This window comes from Nerophis lumbriciformis, linkage group LG03 (genome assembly GCF_033978685.3).
Source record: "Nerophis lumbriciformis linkage group LG03, RoL_Nlum_v2.1, whole genome shotgun sequence".
Taxonomy (NCBI): Eukaryota; Metazoa; Chordata; class Actinopteri; order Syngnathiformes; family Syngnathidae; genus Nerophis; species Nerophis lumbriciformis.
Genome location: NC_084550.2, coordinates 58,451,772 through 58,474,727, shown reverse-complemented (window position 1 = coordinate 58,474,727; position 22,956 = coordinate 58,451,772). Strand labels below are relative to the sequence as shown.

General features: G+C 38.3%; 1 protein-coding gene across 1 annotated transcript in view; it reads right to left on the bottom strand.

Moving 5' to 3' along the window:
• Window positions 1–502: 502 nt before the first annotated feature.
• ppm1j (protein phosphatase, Mg2+/Mn2+ dependent, 1J) overlaps window positions 503–22,956 on the bottom strand; it is a 47,357-nt gene continuing 24,903 nt past the window's right edge. Inside the window, exons 3-10 of the mRNA XM_061940139.2 lie at window positions 21,226–21,555; window positions 21,039–21,151; window positions 18,361–18,445; window positions 18,147–18,265; window positions 13,194–13,257; window positions 8,003–8,110; window positions 6,154–6,305; window positions 503–2,831 (exon numbers count right to left, since the gene is read on the bottom strand). Coding sequence (XP_061796123.2) covers window positions 2,684–2,831; window positions 6,154–6,305; window positions 8,003–8,110; window positions 13,194–13,257; window positions 18,147–18,265; window positions 18,361–18,445; window positions 21,039–21,151; window positions 21,226–21,555 — 1,119 coding nt within the window. The 3' untranslated portion in view covers window positions 503–2,683. The remainder of the gene's footprint in view (window positions 2,832–6,153; window positions 6,306–8,002; window positions 8,111–13,193; window positions 13,258–18,146; window positions 18,266–18,360; window positions 18,446–21,038; window positions 21,152–21,225; window positions 21,556–22,956) is intronic.

Sequence of the window (22,956 nt, the reverse complement as noted above, 5' to 3'; positions counted from 1 at the left end):
TACATGGTAAAATTTACGGTGTTTTTTTACAGCATATTACTGTAAATTGAAAAAAAAATACCACTGTTCTTTACTGTTCTTTCATTGTAAATTTTACCGTGTTTTTTACAGCATATTACTGTAAATTAAAAAAAATACCACTATTTTTTTCATGCAAAACTTTAAGTTGTTTTTTTTTTACAGCATATTACTGTAAACTAAAAAAGAAATACCACTGTTTTTACATGGTCAAATTTAAGGTGTTTTTTACAGCATATTACTGTACCGTAAATTGAAAAAAAAACACCACTGTTTTTTCATGGTAAAATTTACGGTGTTTTTTACAGCATATAACTGTAAATTGAAAAAAATACCACTGTTTTTTCACGGTAAAATATACGGTGTTTTTTACAGCATATTACTGTAAATTGAAAAAAAAATACCACTATTTTTTAATGGTAAAATTTGCTGTGTTTTTTACAGCATATTACTGTAAAAAAAAACAAAAAAAAAAACACTGTTTTTACATGGTAACATTTTAAGGTGTTTTTTACAGCATATTACTGTAAACAAAAAAAAATACCACTGTTTTTACATGGTAAAATTTACGGTGTTTTTTTTTACAGCATATTACTGTAAATTGAAAAAAAAAATACCACTGTTTTTTCATTGTGAATTTTAAGGTGTTTTTTACAGCATATTACTGTAAATTGAAAAAAATACCACTATTTTTTAATGGTAAAATTTACTGTGTTTTTTACAGCATATTACTGTAAATTTAAAAAAAAAATACCACTGTTTTTACATGGTAACATTTTAAGGTGTTTTTTACAGCATATTACTGTAAACAAAAAAAATACCACTGTTTTTACATGGTAAAATTTACGGTGTTTTTTTACAGCATATTACTGTAAATTGAAAAAAAAATACCACTGTTTTTTCATTGTAAATTTTACCGTGTTTTTTACAGCATATTACTGTAAATTAAAAAAAATACCACTATTTTTTCATGCAAAACTTTAAGTTGTTTTTTTTTTACAGCATATTACTGTAAACTAAAAAAGAAATACCACTGTTTTTACATGGTCAAATTTAAGGTGTTTTTTTACAGCATATTACTGTACCGTAAATTGAAAAAAAAACACCACTGTTTTTTCATGGTAAAATTTACGGTGTTTTTTACAGCATATAACTGTAAATTGAAAAAAATACCACTGTTTTTTCACGGTAAAATATACGGTGTTTTTTACAGCATATTACTGTAAATTGAAAAAAAAATACCACTATTTTTTAATGGTAAAATTTGCTGTGTTTTTTACAGCATATTACTGTAAAAAAAAACAAAAACAAAAACACTGTTTTTACATGGTAACATTTTAAGGTGTTTTTTACAGCATATTACTGTAAACAAAAAAAAATACCACTGTTTTTACATGGTAAAATTTACGGTGTTTTTTTTTACAGCATATTACTGTAAATTGAAAAAAAAAATACCACTGTTTTTTCATTGTGAATTTTAAGGTGTTTTTTACAGCATATTACTGTAAACTAAAAAAGAAATACCACTGTTTTTACATGGTCAAATTTAATGTGTTTTTTACAGCATATTACTGTAAATTAAAAAAAATACCACTGTTTTTTCATGATAAAATTCTGGCGACTGAGCTGCCAGTTTTTTTAAAGTTTTTTTTTTAAGGTCGCTGTTTTTAAGGTGTATTATGTAACCGTACCACAGTTTTTTCACGGAAAAAAACGGCAGCTCTGTTGCAAGGATAGAAAAAAATAAGTGGTTACTTTTTTTTTCCATTTACAGTAAAAGGTCGTAAAAAACAGCGTACCGGTAAATGTTACAGTAAAATTCTGCCAACTAAGCTGCCTGTTTTTACTGAAAAAACCCCCCGAAGGTACTGTTTTTCCATTTACAGTAATATGTTGTGAAAAAGAACACTGTATATTTTACAATAACGGAGTTGCCAGTTATTTACTGTAAAATCGACAGTTTTTTTTTTTTCAACAGTGTGCGTAAAAAATATATATAATAACAAAATGCATAAGCAATTTCATATATTACCGTATTTGCTGTTACAAGCGGTCCTCTGATAACTCTAATGTGGCCCTCAATGACAATAAATTGACACCCCTGATTTAGGACAAAACTATTGAAGATTATGCTTAAAATTTTTTTTTTAAAGTCTGTGACGTGGTGAAGTGGCAATACTTGAAGCGAAACGTGTACCAAATTGTGATTATGGCGTAACGTTACACCCCGGCAGACGGATGATTATGTGGCATGCAAAAAAGGTCCATTGAACTAACATTTCAACTCCATTCTTTTTATCATGTGTTCGTTCCATCCTGTTGCCATGACGACATGTCTTTGGTTTCCTCACATTCTTCACCACTAGGCGCGAGTGCTACAGAGAGGCTGTTTTTCTACAAAAGGGAGTTTTAGGCATGAGGATGCACAGTCCATGGTCCTAGCTGCCCAGCCTTCAACATCAACAGGAAGTACTACGCAATCTCACCAGCAACCGTCGCCAGGGAACGAGCTGACTGACTTGACAACCCTGTCCTGGGGTTGGGGTGCCGGGGTTTGAGGTCGAGGTGAGGGGGTTTGGGTCCGAGTCTGGAGGTTGATGAAGATGCCATCTTCTCCCCGCCAGCCTGTGTGCTCCAGTAGGTCCGAGCGAGCCGCGTCCCTCCGTCATGTCTCCGCCTCGTGTCCCGCCAGGGGGATGACGAACACGGTGATGTCGTCGCCTGATCCCAGTCTCTCGTTGGGAAGACGCCAGCCGCGCTCTTTTAGGACTCCTCTAGACCGCATCAGCAAGTCCTGCGCCGCCAGTGTGTACCTGCATACAGAAAACACAAATAATATCTCCGTAAATAAGCTTTTTTGTAGATTACCATTATTTCGGACTTTAAGTCGCAGTTTTTTTCATAGTTTGGCCGGGGGTGCGACTTATACTCAGGAGCGACTTATGTGTGAAATTATTAACACATTAGCGTAAAATATCAAATAATATTATTTAGCTCATTCACGTAAGAGACTAGACGTATAAGATTTCATGGGATTTAGCGATTAGGAGTGACAGATTGTTTGGTAAACGTATAGCATGTTCTATATGTTATAGTTATTTGAATGACTCTTACCATAATATGTTACGTTAACATACCAGTTGGTTATTTATGCCTCATATAACGTACACTTATTCAGCCTGTTGTTCACTATTCTTTATTTATTTTAAATTGCCTTTCAAATGTCTATTCTTGCTGTTGGCTTTTATCAAATACATTTCCCCAAAAAATGCGACTTATACTCCAGTGCGACTTATATATGTTTTTTTCCTTCTTTATTATGCATTTTCGGCCTTTGCGACTTATACTCCGGAGCGACTTATACTCTGAAAAATACGGTAATAATACCTTTATTTTGAGGGGTACCACTTTATTTCCCGTAACATTTACACAGTTCAGCGGGAAATGGCGAGAAAGACAGAAAAAGATGCAGGTTGCAGCACATTTTGTTCTTTTTAACCCCTTTGTTGGGATTGTGATTAATTCTTTATCTAAACGGGAAGATATGATCATGCCATCAGTCGGCATCCCAGTGAGAAAAGACATTGTACAGTAAGTGGGTGTTTTAATATGTTTGTAGTGGGGTTGTCCCGATAACAATATTTTAGTACCGGTACCAAAATGCATTTCGATACTTTTCGGTAGTTTTCTAAATAAAGGGGACTACAAAAAAACGTTTGTTTTATTTTAACAAAAAATCTTAGGGTTCATTAAACATATGTTTCTTATTGCAATCAAAGAACAATTTTGTCATTAAATAAAATAGTGAACGTACTAGACAACTTGTCTTTTAGTAGTACGTAAGCAAACAAAGGCTCCTAATTTGTCTGCAGTAACATATTGTGTTATTTCTCATTGTATTTTGTCAAAATTATGAGGGACAAGCTGTAAAAAAAAGTATTATTAATCCACTTCTTCATTCATAACTCCAAGCAGTGTTTGTAAGTTTTACAATATAACTAAAGCAGTTTATACTTACTAAACCGTCCCATGTGTGATGTCTGTAGGAGTGTTTCCATGCATATTTGTAAGTGTTATTGTAATATAATCAAGCTAGCATTTAGGAGTGTCTGTGTTGGTATTATTAACTTACAATGGCATTCTTTTTCTATTGTTTCAGTTTCACAAATTCCTCAGTAAATTTACCAAGATGTCAACGTGGAGTTGTTAAGTCTGTTTAGCTGATTGGAGAGCTAGCTTCCGCAGCTAGTGGGTCCATGACCATGACTTCTGTTTTGTTTGATCATCCGTTTTACTGCCGTGTTACAAGCACTGTTTGGAAACAATTAAGGTATGTAAATAAACATTTACAGAATATTTCTGTGGAAAAAAACTAATTTCACAACGTAAATATCTGCGGCTAATATATGGAAAACTATTTTCTCCCCTAAAATTGTATTAATATATCTTTAGGCTCTATAGTCCAGAAAATATGGTACATAATGATTATATATGTCAAGTAAGGGACCAGCGATAGAAAACGGATGGATGGATGGATGTCAAGTTACAGGTTAAGAATTCCATCCATCCATCCATTTGCTACCGCTTGTCCCTTTAAGGGGTCTCAGGGGGTGCTGGAGCCTATCTCAGCTGCATTCGGGCGGAAGGCTGGGTACACCCTGGACAAGTCGCCACCTCATCACAGACTATTGTTATTATCGTTACCATTATTATTTTCCTACAGGAAAAGGCCCACACTATATTGCTGGGAAAAAAAAAAAAAAAAAAAGTAAGAAAAAAGAGCAAAAAAATGTCATGCAATGTGAAAACGATGCAATTGACACTAATTATTAATGATAATATTTTACAAAACGTTTGGACACCCCTGATCCAAAATATTAAAAGCTCTCGAAATAAAAAAATGAAATACAAATATAAACTAAGTAGTCACTTAAAAAAATAAATAAACAAAACACTATTAGCTGATGAACTTCAAAAATTATAACATCTACAATAAGAAACACTGTTAAAAGTATAACTGAACACTAATATTTTCGTTAAGCAACATTTTAAAGCTACCGGAGGTTGTGCAATTACACAATCGTAATATTATTACTATTTTTATTATCATTACCATTATTATTTTCCTACAGGAAAAGGCCCACGCTATATTGTTGGGAAAAAAAACGTAAAAATGTAAGAAAAAAGAGCAAAAAGATGTCATGCAATGTGAAAACGATGCAATTTTGACACTAATTATTAATGATAATATTTTACAAAGAGTTTGGACACCCCTGATCCAAAATATTAAAAGCTCTCGAAATAAAAAATGAAATAAAGATATAAACTAAGTAGTGACTTAAAAAATAAAATAAACAAAACACTATTAACTGATGAATTTGAAAAATTACAACATCTACAATAAGAAACACTGTTAAAAGTATAACTGAATACTAATATTTTCGTAAAGCAGCGTTTTTAAAGCTACCGGAGGTTGCGCAATTACACAATCGTAATATTATTACTATTTTTATTATCATTTCCATTATTATTTTCCTACAGGAAAAGGCCCACACTGTATTGTCAACAGCAGCCGATCAGCTGCTGTTGACGGTCCCTGACACAAGGCTGAAGCTTAGAGGTGACAGAGCTTTCGCCGTTGCTGCTCCCAAGCTCTGGAACGACCTACCCCTGAGTGTTAGACAAGCCTCCTCTCTTCCTGTTTTTAAATCTCTCTTAAAAACATACTTTTATTCCATGGCTTTTAACACTGAGTGATATCCATCCTGCAATGGTGCCCCATAATACACCTGCTGTGATCCTGTTTTTATGTTTTTATTAATTCTATTTTAATTATTTATTTTTTATCGTGTTCTTGTTTGTGTTGTGTTTGCTCGGTACTCGTTTTATCTTTTAACCTGCTCATTGTACAGCACTTTGGCTACCCCTGTGGTAAATTTTAAATGTGCTCTATAAATAAAGTTGATTTGATTTGATTATTGCTAGGGGAAAATATAAGAAAAAAGAGCAAAAAGATGAATTGTTCATGTAAATACAAACAGATGCAAAGCAGTGAATTTGCCACCACCTGGTGGATATAGGAAGTACTGCAACACATTGGCTTCTGCAGAGCATCGCCCACCAGCCCGTTGTTACCTCATGGGGTCAGTGGGCTCGCAGCACGACAAGTAGGCCGACACAGCGTCCGCCACTTCCTTGTCCGTCGTCACGTCCCACAGTCCGTCTGTACCCATGACCAGGACGTCGTCTGGGCCGTGTTTGGTGTCCTCAAAGTCATAAACCTGCACCTGTGACGGGAAAATATCGACCGACAATTTAAGTATTGCATAAGAACACAGATGCAAGCAAGCATAGAGCTGACCTGACCTGTAGGGCAGTACTCAGTCTTTTCATTATTATCAACTGGACTTATGCTGCATTCTGATTACCCTGGATGATGGAAGTCGGAGCTGGGAACGTTCTAGTTACAAAGTCGGAAAACATGACAACCACATCCACGAAAGCTATTTTTGCACTTGCCTTGTCTGAATATAAGCAACTTATGAGAAAAAATGGACTCACTCTACAAACCCCAAAAGCAGTGAAGTTGGCATGTTGTGTAAATCGTAAATAAAAACAGAATACAATGATCTGCAAATCGTTTTTCAATTGAATAGACTGCAAAGACAAGATATTTAACGTTCGAACTGGAAAACGCTGTTATTTTTTGCAAATATTAGCTCATTTGGAATTTGATGCCTGCAACATGTTTCAAAAAAGCTGGCAAAAGTGGCAAAAAAGAATGATAAAGTTGAGGGATGCTCATCAAACACTTATTTGGAACATCCCACAGGTGAACAGGCTAATTGGGAGCAGGTGGGTGCCATGATTGGGTATAAAAGTAGATTCCATGAAATGCTCAGTCATTCACAAACAAGGATGGGGCGAGGGTCACCACTTTGTCAACAAATGCGTGAGCAAATTGTCCAACAGTTGAAGACCAACATTTCTCAACAAGCTTTTGCAAGGAATTTAGGGATTTCACCATCTACAGTCCATAATATCATCAAAAGGTTCGGAGAATCTGGAGAAATCACTGCATGTAAGCGGCAAAGCCTGTGACCTTCGATCCCTCAGGCGGTACTGCATCAAAAAGCGACATCAGTGTGTAAAGGATATCACCACATGGGCTCAGGAACACTTCAGATAACAACTGTCAGTAACTACAGTTTGTCGCTGCATCTGTAAGTGCAAGTTAAAAACTCTACTACGCAAAGCCAAAGCCATTTATCAACAACACCCAGAAATGCCGCCGGCTTCGCTAGGCCCAAGCTCATCTAAGATGGACTGATGCAAAGTGGAAAGGTGTTCTGTGGTTTGACGAGTCCACATTTCAAATTGTTTTTGGAAACTGTGGACGTTGTGTCCTCCGGACCAAAGAGGAAAAGAACCATCCGGATTGTTATAGGCGCAAAGTGGAAAAGCCAGCATCTGTGATGGTATGGGGGTGTATTAGTGCCCAAGACATGGGTAACTTACACATCTGTGAAGGCGCCATTAATGCTGAAAGGTACATACAGGTTTTGGAGCAACATATGTTGCCATCAAATACAAAGTTATCATGGACGCCCCTGCTTATTTCAGCAAGACAATGCCATGCCACGTGTTACAACAGCGTGGCTTCATAGTAAAAGAGTGCGGGTACTAGACTGGCCTGCCTGTAGTCCAGACCTGTCTCCCATTGAAAATGTGTGGCGCATTATGAAGCCCAAAATACCACAACGGAGACCCCCGGACTGTTGAACAACTTAAGCTGTACATCAAGCAAGAATGGGAAAGAATTCCACCTGAAAAGCTTCAAAAATTGGTCTGCTTAGAAACATCACTGTGAACGCAAAACAACATGGATGTCTACTTCTTGCTATCATACCATCATGAAATAAAAACAAGAAGAAAAAGAAGGAGAATCATTAAGAGTTGAGGTGACTTGACGTTGCTCGCTCACCTCAGGAACACAGGAGAGGAAAGGCTTGATGTAAATGTTGGAGTTGTACACCTTCAGGTCGTGATCTCCCAGCCCGCGAGTCACTCCGATTGTCGCCATGACCCGTGCCTGTGTCCAATTACACACAAACGTGTAAAACACACACAAATGGAACTCAGCCTACAATATTTTTCAGTTGAGGGACAATCCATTTATGAAGTGTAGACAATGTTCTGTCGGAGGGTTGTGGGGATCAGGACGCATCTAGACAGATGTATGTGACGTTCACACTGCAGGGTCGGATGTCCAATTCGGATTTTTTTTTTGTCAAATTCGAACTTTTAATGTGGCTGTTCACCAGTGTTGGAACTAACGTTACAAAGTAGCGCATTACTGTAACGTTGTTACTTTCGGCGGTAAATAGTAATCTAACGCGTTATTTTTTATATTCAGTAACTCAGTTATCGTTACTACATGATGCGTTACTACATAAAAAATAACGTAAAATAACGCAGTATCGGCTAGAAACTGAGAAGATCTGAGTGTGTTTTATTGCAGCGCTGCAGAAGGGGCGACAAGCTGTTTGTGTGTACGTGTGTGTGTGTGTGTGTGTGTGTGTGTGTGGGAGGGGGCGTGTCTGTGTTTACTAACAAGACATCATGGCGAAGCCCGAAGCCGAGTTTCTTAACATGGAGATATTCTCAATACTTTTCTTTTGTTGACCACAAAGAAAAGAACATTTTAGTTGAATCTAAGTTGTGTCTTGGATCAAAGATCCTATCCTAGCAATTCAAATCTGCTCAAACAGCTACAAAAGCAACATGCTTGGACGAAGCTAGTAAAGAGAGACACACTTCACCTCCGCCTCCAACAGCGGCTGGATTTTAACGAGGCACTGCGCACTGAAGGTACACACTCTTGTCAATTCTCTTATATACTGTTGCTCTTTCATTCTAGACTTCTAGAGTGTTTGATTATCACATCACTCTAAATGTTTAGACTAAAAAGTTCACAAACATAAAGAGGGATGCGAGTGGGCCAGGCCAATCTTTCCTTATCTCTAAACTAAAACTGGGGAAATGTGAAGAGGGCTTCAGACATGCTTTTATTTCAGAATTCCTTGAGAGAAAAAAACCCCTGGTTAGACTTTGTGTATGTAGTGTGTGCCTTCCTTGGTTTACAGCTATGTTGTTATTATGCTGTTTGTTACTTATGTATGTTATGTTGCAGCTATTCAAAATAGTTTTGTCAATTTGTTCTGGCCTGAAACAAATTGGCCCTTTGAAACATATCTTTGTCTTTGTGTGTTGTATGTAGACCACATTGCTTGGCAGAGTTCAGTGATGCAAATGCATGTCAAGATGATCAACACATTGTATTCTCCAGTGCAATAACAGTACTGAAATTAAGGCGAAAAGGGCATTAAATGGGGCCTTAAAAAAATAAAAATAAATATATAAGTAACTAAATAGTTACTTTTCACAGTAACGCATTACTTTTTGGTGTAAGTAACTGAGTTAGGAACCGAGTTACTTTTGAAATAAAGTAACTAGTAACTGTAAGTAGTTACTGGTTTTCAGTAACTAAACCAACACTGCTGTTCACATGACAAAAAACATGCGATTTCTAATGTGAATGCAACCCGACCTGTACGCGGACATGATGTCATGACGTCGCACGCACATGTGGCAATTTCAAGGATTTTGTGCAATCTGTTGAACAGGCTGTTCATTCCCTGCAGAGAGCTTTTGTCGCTGTGCAGAATTCACTTATTGACTTAAAACTGGTTCTTAATGCTGACAAGACAAAACTTAAGCTGTTTTCCAAACATAAGAAGGTGCCTTAAACTCCCTCTGTAGCGTCCACTCTTGGAGGGAATGTCATAGAAGTGGTGCATGAATATAAATACCTTGGGGTTTTAATTGATGACTCTCGCACTTTTAAATCTGGGTATTATCTTCGCCCCAACTCTCTGGTTTGAGTCACACATTAAGCATACTTGCCAACCATCCCGGATTTTCCGGGAGACTCCCGAAATTCAGTGCCTCTCCCGAAAACCTCCCGGGACAAATTTTCTCCTGAAAATCTCCCGAAATTCAGGTGGACCTGAGTGATGTGTCGACAGCCTGTTTTCACGTCCGCTTTCCCACAATATAAACAGCGTGCCTACCCAATCACGTTAGAACTGTAGAATGATCGAGGGCGAGTTATTGGTTTCTTATGTGGGTTTATTGTTAGGCAGTTTCATTAACGTCCTCCCAGCACGGTAACAACACACAACAACAGCAGTCACGTTTTCGTCTACCGTAAAGCAGTTCGTCTGCCGTAAACAGCAATGTTGTGACACTCTTAAACAGGACACTACTGCCCTCTACTGTACATGCATATGTGACAATAACATCTACAGCTTTTAGAGAGTGCAGTGCACAACTGGAGACGAAGCAGAATGCATCATCAGCATGGTTAGAAAAATTGTGACAGAGAATAGAACAAGGATGGACTATTCAACCCTTAACTCAACAATGAGTAGATGAGTGTTATGTGTGTGTATATGTGGAAATAAATGAACACTGAAATTCAAGTATTTCTTTTATTAATATATATATATATATATATATATATATATATATATATATATATATATATATATATAATAAAATAAATATATATATATAATAAAATAAATAAATATATATATATATATATATATATATATATATATATATATATATATATATATATATATAGCTAGAATTCACTGAAAGTCAAGTATTTCTTATATATACCTGTATATATATATATATATATATATATATATATATTAAATACCTGACTTGGTGAATTCTAGCTGTAAATATACTCCTCCCCTTTTAAACCCCCCCCCCCCCCCCCCCCGATATCGCCCCTCCACCACCACCACCACCACCACCACCCCCACCCCCGAAATCGGAGGTCTCAAGGTTGGCAAGTATGCATTAAGAGTGTTACTAAAACAACCTTCTTTCATCTCCGTAATATCGCTAAAATTTGTTCCATTTTGTCCACTAGCGACGCTGAGATCATTATTCATGCGTTCGTTACGTCTCGTCTCGATTACTGTAACGTATTATTTTCCGGCCTCTCTATGTCTCGCATTAAAAGATTACAGTTGGCAAAAAAATCGGAATTGACCTGCAGTGTGAACAATAGGGCTATGAATCTATGGTCACCATATGATTCGATTCGATTCTTGGGGGTAATGATTCAATTCAGAATCGACTCTCGATTCAAAACGATTCTCCATTCAAAATCAATACTTTTTTAACAACATTGGGTGCTAGTTCTATTGTTAACTACATTCCTCCATAAAATAGATAACATCCATCCATCCATCCATCTTCTTCCGCTTATCCGTAATGGGGTCACAGGGGCAGCAGCCTAAGCAGGGAAGCCTAGCCTACATACACTATATTGCCAAAAGTATTTGGCCACCTGCCTTGACTCACATATGAACTTGAAGTGCCATCCCATTCCTAACCCATAGGGTTCAATATGATGTCGGTCCACCTTTTGCAGCTATTACAGCTTCAACTCTTCTGGGAAGGCTGTCCACAAGGTTGCGGAGTGTGTTTATAGGAATTTTCCACCTTCCAAAAGCACATTGGTGAGGTCACACACTGATGTTGGTGGAGAAGGCCTGGCTCTCAGTCTCCGTTCTAATTCATCCCAAAGGTGTTCTATCGCAGTGTTTTTCAACCTTTTTTGAGCCAAGGCACATTTTTTGCGTTGAAAAAATCCGAAGGCACACCACCAGCAGAAATCATAAAAAAACGAAACTCAGTTGACAGTAAAAAGTCGTTGTCGCAATTGTTGGATATGACTTTAAACCATAACCAAGCATGCATCAATATAGCTCTTGTCTCAAAGTAGGTGTACTGTCACCACCTGTCACATCACGCCGTAACTTATTTGGACTTTTTTGCTGTATTCCTGTGTGTAGTGTTTTAGTTCTTGTCTTGCGCTCCTATTTTGGTGGCCTTTTTCTCTTTTTTTGGTATTTCCCTGTAGCAGTTTCATGTCTTCCTTTGAGCGATATTTGCCGCATCTGCCTTGTTTTAGCGATCAAGAATATTTCAGTTGTTTTTATCCTTCTTTGTGGGGACATTGTTGATTGTCATGTCATGTTCGGATGTACATTGTGGACGTTGTCTTTGCTCCACAGTAAGTCTTTGCTGTCGTCCAGCATTCTGTTTTTGTTTACTTTGTAGCCAGTTTCGTTCTGCATAGCCTTCCCTAAGTTTCACTGCCTTTTCTTAGGAGCACTCACCTTTTGTTTATTTTTGGTTTAAGCATGAGACACCTTTTTACCTGCACGCTGCCTCCCGCTGTTTCCAACATCTACAAAGCAATTAGCTACCTGCTGCCACCTACTGCTATGGAAGAGTATTACACGGTTACTCTGCCGAGCTCTAGACAGCACCGACACTCAACAACAACACATAATTTGCAGACAATAATTACTGGTTTGTAAAAAATATTTTTAACCCAAATAGGTGAAATTAGATAATCTCCCACGGCACACTAGACTGTATCTCACGGCACACTAGTGTGCCGCGGCACAGTGGTTGAAAAACATTGTTCTATCGGGTTCAGGTCAGGACTCTGCGCAGGCCAGTCAAGTTCATCCACACCAGACTGCCATCCATGTCTTTATGGACCTTGCTTTGTGCACTGGTGCACAGTCATGTTGGAAGAGGAAGGGGCCCGCTACAAACTGTTCACACAAGATTGGGAGCATGGAATTGTCCAAAATGTTTTGCTATCCTGGAGAATTCAAAGTTCCTTTCACTGGAACTAAGGGGCCAAGCCCAACTCCTGAAAAAACAACCCCACATCATAATTCCTCCTCCACCAAATTTCAGGTGGCATCCTATGACAGTTCCACGCTGGAAATCACTGAGCTCCTGAAAGCGGCCCATTCTTTCACAAATGTTTATAGAAACGGTCTCCATACCTAAGTGCTTGATCTTATACACCTGTGGCCAGGCAAAGTAATTAGGACATTTGGATGGGTGGCCAAATACTTTTGGCAATATAGTGTATATTAAATCTTTTTTTTTTTTTACTCGATAAAGAATTGTTACAAGTAAGAATCGCAATTCATTCCAATATCGCTGTTTTTGACACTCCTAGTGAACAAGGCCAAAATGTGTTTACTTGTGATGCCGCTTACCTTTTTACCTTCTCCATATATGAGGGGGAATTTCAGATCATCTTCCACGATTGTCTTGTAAGCCCTGCACATAAAAACAGCCTTAAAAAAAAAGGGTAAAGTCCTGATAAAATATCTGGCCCGCAACATCATTTTATCTGGCCAGCAAACACCTGGAAATGATATGTTTCAATAAAGGATATACCATATTTTCCGCACTATAAGGCGCACCTTCAATGAATGGCCTATTTTAAAACTGTGTTCATATATAAGGCGCACCACATTATAAGGCGCATAGAATAGACGCTACAGTAGAGGCTGGCGTTATGTTATGCATCCCGTAGTTGCGAGACCTGTTGTGGCTCAATATTGGTCCATATATAAGGCGCACCGGATTATAAGGCGCACTGTCAGCTTTTGAGAAAATTGGAGGTTTTTAGGTGCGCCTTATAGTGCGGAAAATACGGTAATATTTTCTCACTAAATGTAATGGATTTTTTTCATTTTGACAGAAAAAATATATGTACTGCTTGAAATTACATACCTTTTAAAGATTAATAGTATTGCAACAAATATTACAGTATATAATCATACTTTCCAAACATCGAAGTCAAAATAAATACCGTATTTTTCGGAGTATAAGTCGCTCCGGAGTATAAGTCGCACCGGCCGAAAATCCACAATAAAGAAGGAAAAAACTATATATAAGTCGCACTGGAGTATAAGTCGCATTTTTTGTGGAAATGTATTTGATAAAAGCCAACAGCAAGAATAGACATTTGAAAGGCAATTTAAAATAAATAAAGAATAGTGAACAACAGGCTGAATAAGTGTACGTTATATGAGGCATAAATAACCAACTGGTATGTTAACGTAACATATTATGGTAAGAGTCATTCAAATAACTATAACATATAGAACATGCTATAAACAATCTGTCACTCCTAATCGCTAAATCCCATGAAATCTTATACGTCTGTTTGTGGCCCTCAATGTAAACCAGTTTGACATCCCTGCTCTCGTGTGAACACCCTGCAGGTTGTGTAACTGTAAATATCACAAGGCTTTACCAAACTACATACATGACTTGAATTAATTAAATTCCAGCAGTACCAACAAAAGACCACTATGTGACTCTGCAAACACCTTCCTGTTCCTTTTCTGTTACACATGTGTCAATCTGTGTACTTTTTATGGTTTAAGTTTATTTCCAACGTACAGAAAGTTACAACATAGCACATCACAATTTCTTGTTTCTTCTGTTTGAAAAGGAGTAGGAAGAAGCAGAGCTTACCTAATCCTACCCCTTTTCCATTTCATACCAATTACAACCACACTCAATTCACTTCCTGTTCTCAATTTTTACACAATTTACTCCGTTAATAGTAAATAATGATTAAAAAAAAGTTGTAACTCACATAATGAGATAAATGAGATTATCTAATTTTCAATAAAGTTCGAAATGTTTATCATAATTCTTCTTCTTTGTACTTTGTAAACACATTCTTAAACTGGATGGTTAGTACATTGTTTGACTTATTTGCCTAATCCATTCCATAATTTAATTCCACGTCCTGATAAACTAAAGGTTTTAAGTGTTGTACGTGCATACAAATGTTTAAAATGACATGTTTGTCTAAGGTTATATTTCTCCTCTTTTGTTGTGCATTTTTGGGCAGCAGGTTTTAGTTTGCTTTGCGCATAATTTTTGCAAATTCACTAAATCACTGAATTTTACCTACAAACCCCGTTTCCATATGAGTTGGGAAATTGTGTTGGATGTAAATATAAACGGAATACAATGATTTGCAAATCCTTTTCAACCCATATTCAGTTGAAGGCACTACAAAGACAACATATTTGATGTTCAAACTCATAAACTTTTTGCAAATAATAATTAACTTAGAATTTCATGGCTGCAACACGTGCCAAAGTAGTTGGGAAAGGGCATGTTCACCACTGTGTTACATGGCCTTTCCTTTTAACAACACTCAGTAAACGTTTGGGAACTGAGGAGACACATTTTTTAAGCTTCTCAGGTGGAATTCTTTCCCATTCTTGCTTGATGTACAGCTTAAGTTGTTCAACAGTCCGGGGGTCTCCGTTGTGGTATTTTAGGCTTCATAATGCGCCACACATTTTCAATGGGAGACAGGTCTGGACTACAGGCAGGCCAGTCTAGTACCCGCACTCTTTTACTATGAAGCCACGTTGCTGTAATACATGGCTTGGCATTGTCTTGCTGAAATAAGCAGGGGCGTCCATGGTAACGTTGCTTGGATGGCAACACATGTTGCTCCAAAACCTGTATGTACCTTTCAGCATTAATGGCGCCTTCACAGATGTGTAAGTTACCCATGTCTTGGGCACCAATGCACTCCCATACCATCACAGATGCTGGCTTTTCAACTTTGCGCCTATAACAATCCGGATGGTTCTTTTCCTCTTTGGTCCAGAGGACACGACATCCACAGTTTCCAAAAACAATTTGAAATGTGGACTCGTCAGACCACATAACACTTTTCCACTTTGTATCAGTCCATCTTAGATGAGTTCAGCGAAGCAGACGGCGTTTCTGGGTGTTGTTGATAAACGGTTTTAGCCTTGCATAGGAGAGTTTTAACTTGCACTTACAGATGTAGCGACCAACTGTAGTTACTGACAGTGGGTTTCTGAAGTGTTCCTGAGCCCATGTGGTGATATCCTTTACACACTGATGTCGCTTGTTGATGCAGTACAGCCTGAGGGATCGAAGGTCACGGGCTTAGCTGCTTACGTGCAGTGATTTCTCCAGATTCTCTGAACCCTTTGATGATATTACGGAGCGTAGATGGTGAAATCCCTAAATTCCTTGCAAAAGCTGGTTGAGAAAGGTTTTTCTTAAACTGTTCAACATTTTGCTCACGCATTTGTTGACAAAGTGGTGACCCTCGCCCCATCCTTGTTTGTGAATGACTGAGCATTTCATGGAATCTACTTTTATACCCAATCATGGCACCCACCTGTTCCCAATTTGCCTGTTCACCTTTGGGATGTTCCAAATAAGTGTTTGATGAGCATTCCTCTACTTTATCAGTATTTATTGCCACCTTTCCCAACTTCTTTGTCACGTGTTGCTGGCATCAAATTCTAAAGTTAATGATTATTTGCAAGTTTGAACATCAAATATGTTGTCTTTGTAGCATATTCAATTGAATATGGGTTGAAAATGATTTGCAAATCATTGTATTCCGTTTATATTTACATCCAACACAATTTCCCAACTCATATGGAAACGGGGTTTTTACATTAGTTTTATTTTCCAAAGGTTTATCAATTTTCCACACAATACAGGAATGTTAAAATGTTACTTTAATGTAACTTAAAGGGGAACTGCACTTTTGGCAAAATTTTGCCTATCATTAGTGTACATGTTTTTGCACATGTTTAGTAGATCAGCCGCTCTGCGGCGCAAGCGCTATGAGAAAGTGCCTTTTTAGACAATATGATTTGCCTAAGTAGCTAGGAGACCCTGAGAGTAACAAGCGGTAGAAAATGGATTAATAAGGACAGATTTAAAATAATAATAATAATAAAATTTGGACTTCTTGCGGGCCGTAGTTTGGGGACCACTGCTGTAGATAATGGGTTTAACTTTGTAAAGCGCTTTGAATCACTCGAGAAAAAGCACTAAATAAATATAATTAACTTCACTTATTTTTATTTGTGTATGTACATATATGCTGTATATACATACGCAAACATACGTATATATTTTGTACAAATCAGAATGAATTGTGTTCATCATTAGATGTTTTGCTACTGTTCCTTTAATTGGAAATCAATGTTATTATTACACGGTTTACCTGACACATGAAACGTGACGAATTAGAGGGGTGGTCCAGTAAAGTGCTGGATATCCTAAAATACGTTTTATGTAGGGATGTCCGATAATATCGGCAGTCCGATATTATCGGCTGATAAATGCTTTAAAATGCAATATCGGAAATTATGGGTATCGGTTTCAAAATTATCGGTATCGGTTCCAAAAAGTAAAGTTTATGACTTTTTAAAACGCCGCTGTGTACACGGACGTAGGGAGAAGTACAGAGTGCCAATAAACCTTGAAGGCACTGCCTTTGCGTGCCGGCCCAGTCACATAATATCTACGGCTTTTAACACACTCACAAGTGAATGCAAGTCATACTTGATCAACAACCGTACAGGTCACACTGAGGGTGGCCGTATAAACAACTTTAACACCGTTACAAATATGCGCCACACTGTGAACCCACACCAAACAAGAATGACAAACACATTTCGGGAGAACATCCGCACCGTAACACAACATAAACACAACAGAACAAATACCCAGAACCCCTTGCAGCACTAACTCTTCCGGGACGCTACAATATACACCCCCCGCTACCCCCAACCCTGCCCACCTCAACCTCCTCATGCTCTCTCGGGGAGAGCATGTCCCAAATTCCAAGCTGCTGTTTTGAGGCATGCAAAAAAAAAAAAAAAGCACTTTGTGACTTCAATAATAAATATGGCAGTGCCATGTTGGCACTTTTTTTTCTTGAAGTTGTTCTCTTATTTTGGAAAACCTTGTTACATTGTTTAATGCATCCAGTGGGGCATCACAACAAAATTAGGCATAATAATGTGTTAATTCCACAACTGTATATATCGGTATCGGTTGATATCGGTATCGGTAATTCAGAGTTGGACAATATCGGAAATCGGCAAAAAAGCCATTATCGGACATCTCTAGTTTTATGGCATTTCCAACTTGGACCACAGCGTCAGTTGCTATGTCGAGTGGCGCTTTCCACCATTTTCAGCAGACTGCATTGCAAAATAATCAACCCCCCTCTTCCTCTCACGCGAGATCCACCCAGGGAGGGGTCCATATGAATCCCTTTCTTACTGCAGCTGTTGCTTTAGAGACTTTAATGCACAAAGATGTTAAAGGAGCATGAGGGCGTTTACCATCCAGTCATGGTGTGGTCTCGGTAGAGCATCTTCTTGCCTAGCTCGCTGTGCTGGATTCTGCGGGGGAACTCAATGTGAGTGAACTCGTTGCCCAGAAGCTCTGGCCTCAGGAAGCCCTGGGAATAAAAGAATAATGTTGTTAAACTGTGGACGAAAACTACATTTCACTTATATACATTCATGCATTTTTATAACGAAAGACAAGGAGTACCAGATACTGTAGCCGTTGTCGCTCTGACTCCGGTGTAAACTCGTTCGTCATGGGAATAACTTCATTGTTCCGGATTATTATAGCCCTGAAAATACATTTTAAAAAAGCAAGATTGGCAAACACATACACACGTTTGTACTTTCCTTAAACAACAAATAGACATTATAAATAAAAAATACTATATACCGGGGTTTTGACTTTTACATTCTGACAGACGGGCCGGGCGAGCACATGATGCATTTCAAAGCATTTTATACCTGTTGCGACTTCTCAAACATGGGCTATTTAATTATAATACATCTATTTTCAACAATATCATATCAGAACATCAACATAAACATAAACATTAGGGGTGTAACGGTACGAGTATTTGTATTGAACCGTTTCGGTACGGTGGTTCCGGTTCGGTTCGGAGGTGTACCGAACGAGTTTCCACACGGACATATTAAGTAGCGTAACGCACTTTGTGTAAACGATGCACACCGAGGCACAACACCAACATGATAGCAGCTAACGGGCTACGATAGACTGACCATACGTCCTCTTTTCACCGGACATGTCCTCTTTTGCGGAGCTGTCAGCGCGGAGTTTCTTAAATGCCTCAAATGTCCGGCATTTTGAGTTAGGGTTGCGTGTATTTTCAATGTACGTTCAGGGTTAAGAAGGGGTTAAAAACAAAACAAATTGTGCGCGCAGCAGCATTGGTGAGGGAGGGGCAGAGACAGAGAGAGAGAGAGAGAGTTATGATAAACGCGCATGCGTCGCCAGGCTCTGCTTTTTATCCATAGATTTATCACATTTTATTTTTTATTATCTATAGCAGGGCTGTCAAAAGTGTGCCCCGGAGGCCATTTGCGGCCCACAGCTAATGTTTTAAAGGCCCACGGCACATTCTAAAAATATTATTAAAATAAACAAAAACATAACAAAAGTGAAATAAAAAAGCTTAAAGGTTAAATGTAATTTAGAAAAAGTTGCAATGTTGACTAATAAAACAAAGCTGTTTTTTTTTCTTTCAAACTGTCATTGCTCAAAACATAATATTGAATCAAAATCAATGTTATTATGAATTATTGACCTATCCAAGGTTCCGATTACTTCACATCAAATATTCCACTAAGAAAAATATTTTTGGTGGAAGATTTTGCAAATTTGGTAAATAAATAACCCAAAAATTTATATTTTGTTGGTTTCTTACTGTACCGAAAATGAACTGAACCGTGACCTCTAAACCGAGGTACGTACCGGACCGAAATTTTTGTGTACCGTTACACCCCTAATAAACATTAAAATGATATTCCGGGGTAACACTTGCATTTGCTTTTAGTGTGAGCAGTGACATTGATCACCCTTTTTTTTACCAATGCTTCAAAGTCTACTATCAGTTTTGTTGTGGCAATTTTCAAAAAAGATCTTTGCTCAATTCTGTTCTAATATTTGGCGGGCCGGATTAAAAATCCCTTGTCGTCCCTTGTTACGGCTCAGACTCCTGCTGCCTCTCATTCATCTGTGCGCGCCTCTGGACACACCCACGGGCGTTCCCCTCCTGAAATCTGAAATCAACACACCTGACGCTGATGAAGACACCACTCCCTTCTTAAGCCAGCGCGTCCTGCGTTCCAGTGCCAGAACGTAGCTACCTGTCTCAGTACTGTAAGCCTACACATCCCTTGCTCTCTCTATGTGCATTCGCTCTCTCTGTGTTTCCCCTTCTCTTTGCTCATCGTCTTGTGTCCTGTGTCGTCATCCCGCAGCGTTCCCCCATTTCCTGGTTTCGAGTTGTGTGTCTTGTCTCCCTGGATCTCATCTGGACTTCCCTGCTGCCTTCCTGGATCTCAACCTCACGCCTGGACACGGACCATGACGCCTCGCTCCTGCCTTTGACCTCTCGCTTGCCATACGGACCTCCGAGCTTGCCCTGCCTTCCCTGGACTTCCACCTCACACTCAACACGCACCTTCAACAACTCCTGGTAACACACAGTTAAACACAGGGGGGGGGGGACACACACACAGGTCCGGTGGCCAGGGATGAAGTGCTGGCTGTCCAGAGTCGGGACCCGGGGTGGACCGCTCGCCTGTGCATCGGTTGGGGACATCTCTGCGCTGCTGACCCGTCTCCGCTCGAGATGGTTTCCTGCTGGCCCCACTATGGACTGGACTCTCACTTTTATGTTATTTCCACTATGGACTGGACTCTCACTATTATGTTAGATCCACTATGGACTGGACTCTCACTATTATGTTAGATCCACTATGGACTGAACTCTCACAATTATGTTAAATCCACTATGGACTGGACTCTCACTATTATGTTAGATCCACTATGGACTGGACTTTCACAATATTTTGTCAGACCCACTCGACCTCCATTGCATCCGGTCTCCCCTGGGGAGGAAGTCACCCACATATGCGGTCCTCTCCAAGGTTTCTCATAGTCATTCACATCGACGTCCCACCGGGTTGTGAGTTTTTCCTTGCCCTTATGTGGGCTCTGTACCTCGGATGTCGTTGTGGCTTGTGCAGCCCTTTGAGACACTTGTGATTTAGGGCTATATAAATAAACATTGATTGATTGATTGATTGATTGATTGATTGATTGATTTGATAGTGTAGCAACATAGTGTAGTTAGAACATGTAGATAATAAGACGGTTCTTAATGACAACATGGGTCTCACCTGCTGTCTCCGGCGTTGGCCACGTAGAGTTTGCCCATCAGATGGATGGCAGCTAAGGCACAGCAGCCACCGGAGATGGCATAAGACGCTTTTTCATTTTCTATCAGCTCATCCTGGAGCACAGGTGGAAAAAGAAATGGATCGCAAGTCCTGGCACAAATCTGAGAAGGGTTCACCATCTGCTCACCATCTCCTTGAAGGCGGTCTCGATGACGCCCATCACCAGGCTCTCCAGGCTGACCATCTTCTCCATGTGAAAGCGCACGGCGGAGTCGCTGACGGCGTCGGGCTCCTCCGCCACCTGCGCCGTCGCCTTTTTACCCTCCGCCTGGTAGGGGCTGCCGTTCTTGGCCAAGCAGATTGGTGGCGGGCTGCCGTTGTTCTTCAGCAAGTGGTACACTTCACCCAGACGGTCCCTGATGAGGCGGTGAAGGAGCTTGGAGGCCATGATGGCCGCACCGGAGCCGGCGTGACCATCAAACACCCCCCAGAAGAATAGTGGTAATCCAGTGCCGTCCTGGAAACAAACATTGAGGACTAACTATCGTCAATTAACAGGTATGCTTTGGTTTTTTGGTACTATTCCCTTATTACAAGAACCCTTATGAGCCTGTTTTTGTTGGTGAGGTTAAATGTCGTAAGGGTAAAAATAATGAAATACTTACAAAATGATTTAGAAAAATTTACAAGACTATTTTCGGAGCATAAACCCCTTTGATCTCTTTTTTTTATCCATTGATATGACTAAAGATGAGGTCAAAGTGTAAGTGCCAATATAAAATTATTCTTCAAACGTTCAGTCTTTATATATGTAAGCCTTTAATCTTTCTTTATTTTGTTGCATAACTCATTTACACTTATCAAAGCTCTGGGATTACGCATCGTGGTTTTCAGGCGCCATCTGGTGGTTAAGGGGTGGAATTATACCCAAACAATATATTCTCGTTTTTCAATCGGTAAGAAAGAGATTCATTCGGTTTTTGTGGAAAAATCACGGTAATATATCAGGATTAGAGTTTGGTCAAAAATAGCAGTTATAACGGGAGTCAATGGGGGCTAAAGATGTCTTAAGAGGAAGTGTGTATATTTATTTGTATATTCTCTTCTCACAATGTTGCCATCAATTTTTTTCTTTCTAATTTTATAAAAGAAAAACTAAAAAACATCCTGACGAAGTTTTAGACTGCTAACCCACAGACGGAACAATCATATTATATTAGGAACACATGTAATTGCACATGTAGTTGCATAAAGGTTAAAGTTAAACCCGATTGATGTCAAAGCATGATCCCTTATCATTTTTTGGATATCTGGTCCTATAATACTTCAGGTAAATAGGGTCAAAGGTCATATTGAGAGCTGTTATACATACCTAAATAGACATACATATATATATATATATATATATACATATATATATATATATATATACATATATATATACACATACATACATATATATATATATATATATATATATATATACATACATATATATATATATATATACACATACATATATACATATATATATATATACACACATATATACTTATATATATATATATATACAGTATATATATATGTGTCTATATACATATTACATACATATATATTGATATATATACACATATATATTGCATACATATACATATATATATATATATATATATATGTGTGTCTATATACATATTACATACATATATATATATATATATATATATGTGTGTCTATATACATATTACATACATATATATATATATACACACATATATATTGCAGATATATATATATATATATATGTATATATATAAAATATATATATATATATATACACACATGTATATATATACATACATACATACATACATACATATATATATATATATATATATGGCCTGGGAACGCCTCGGGATCC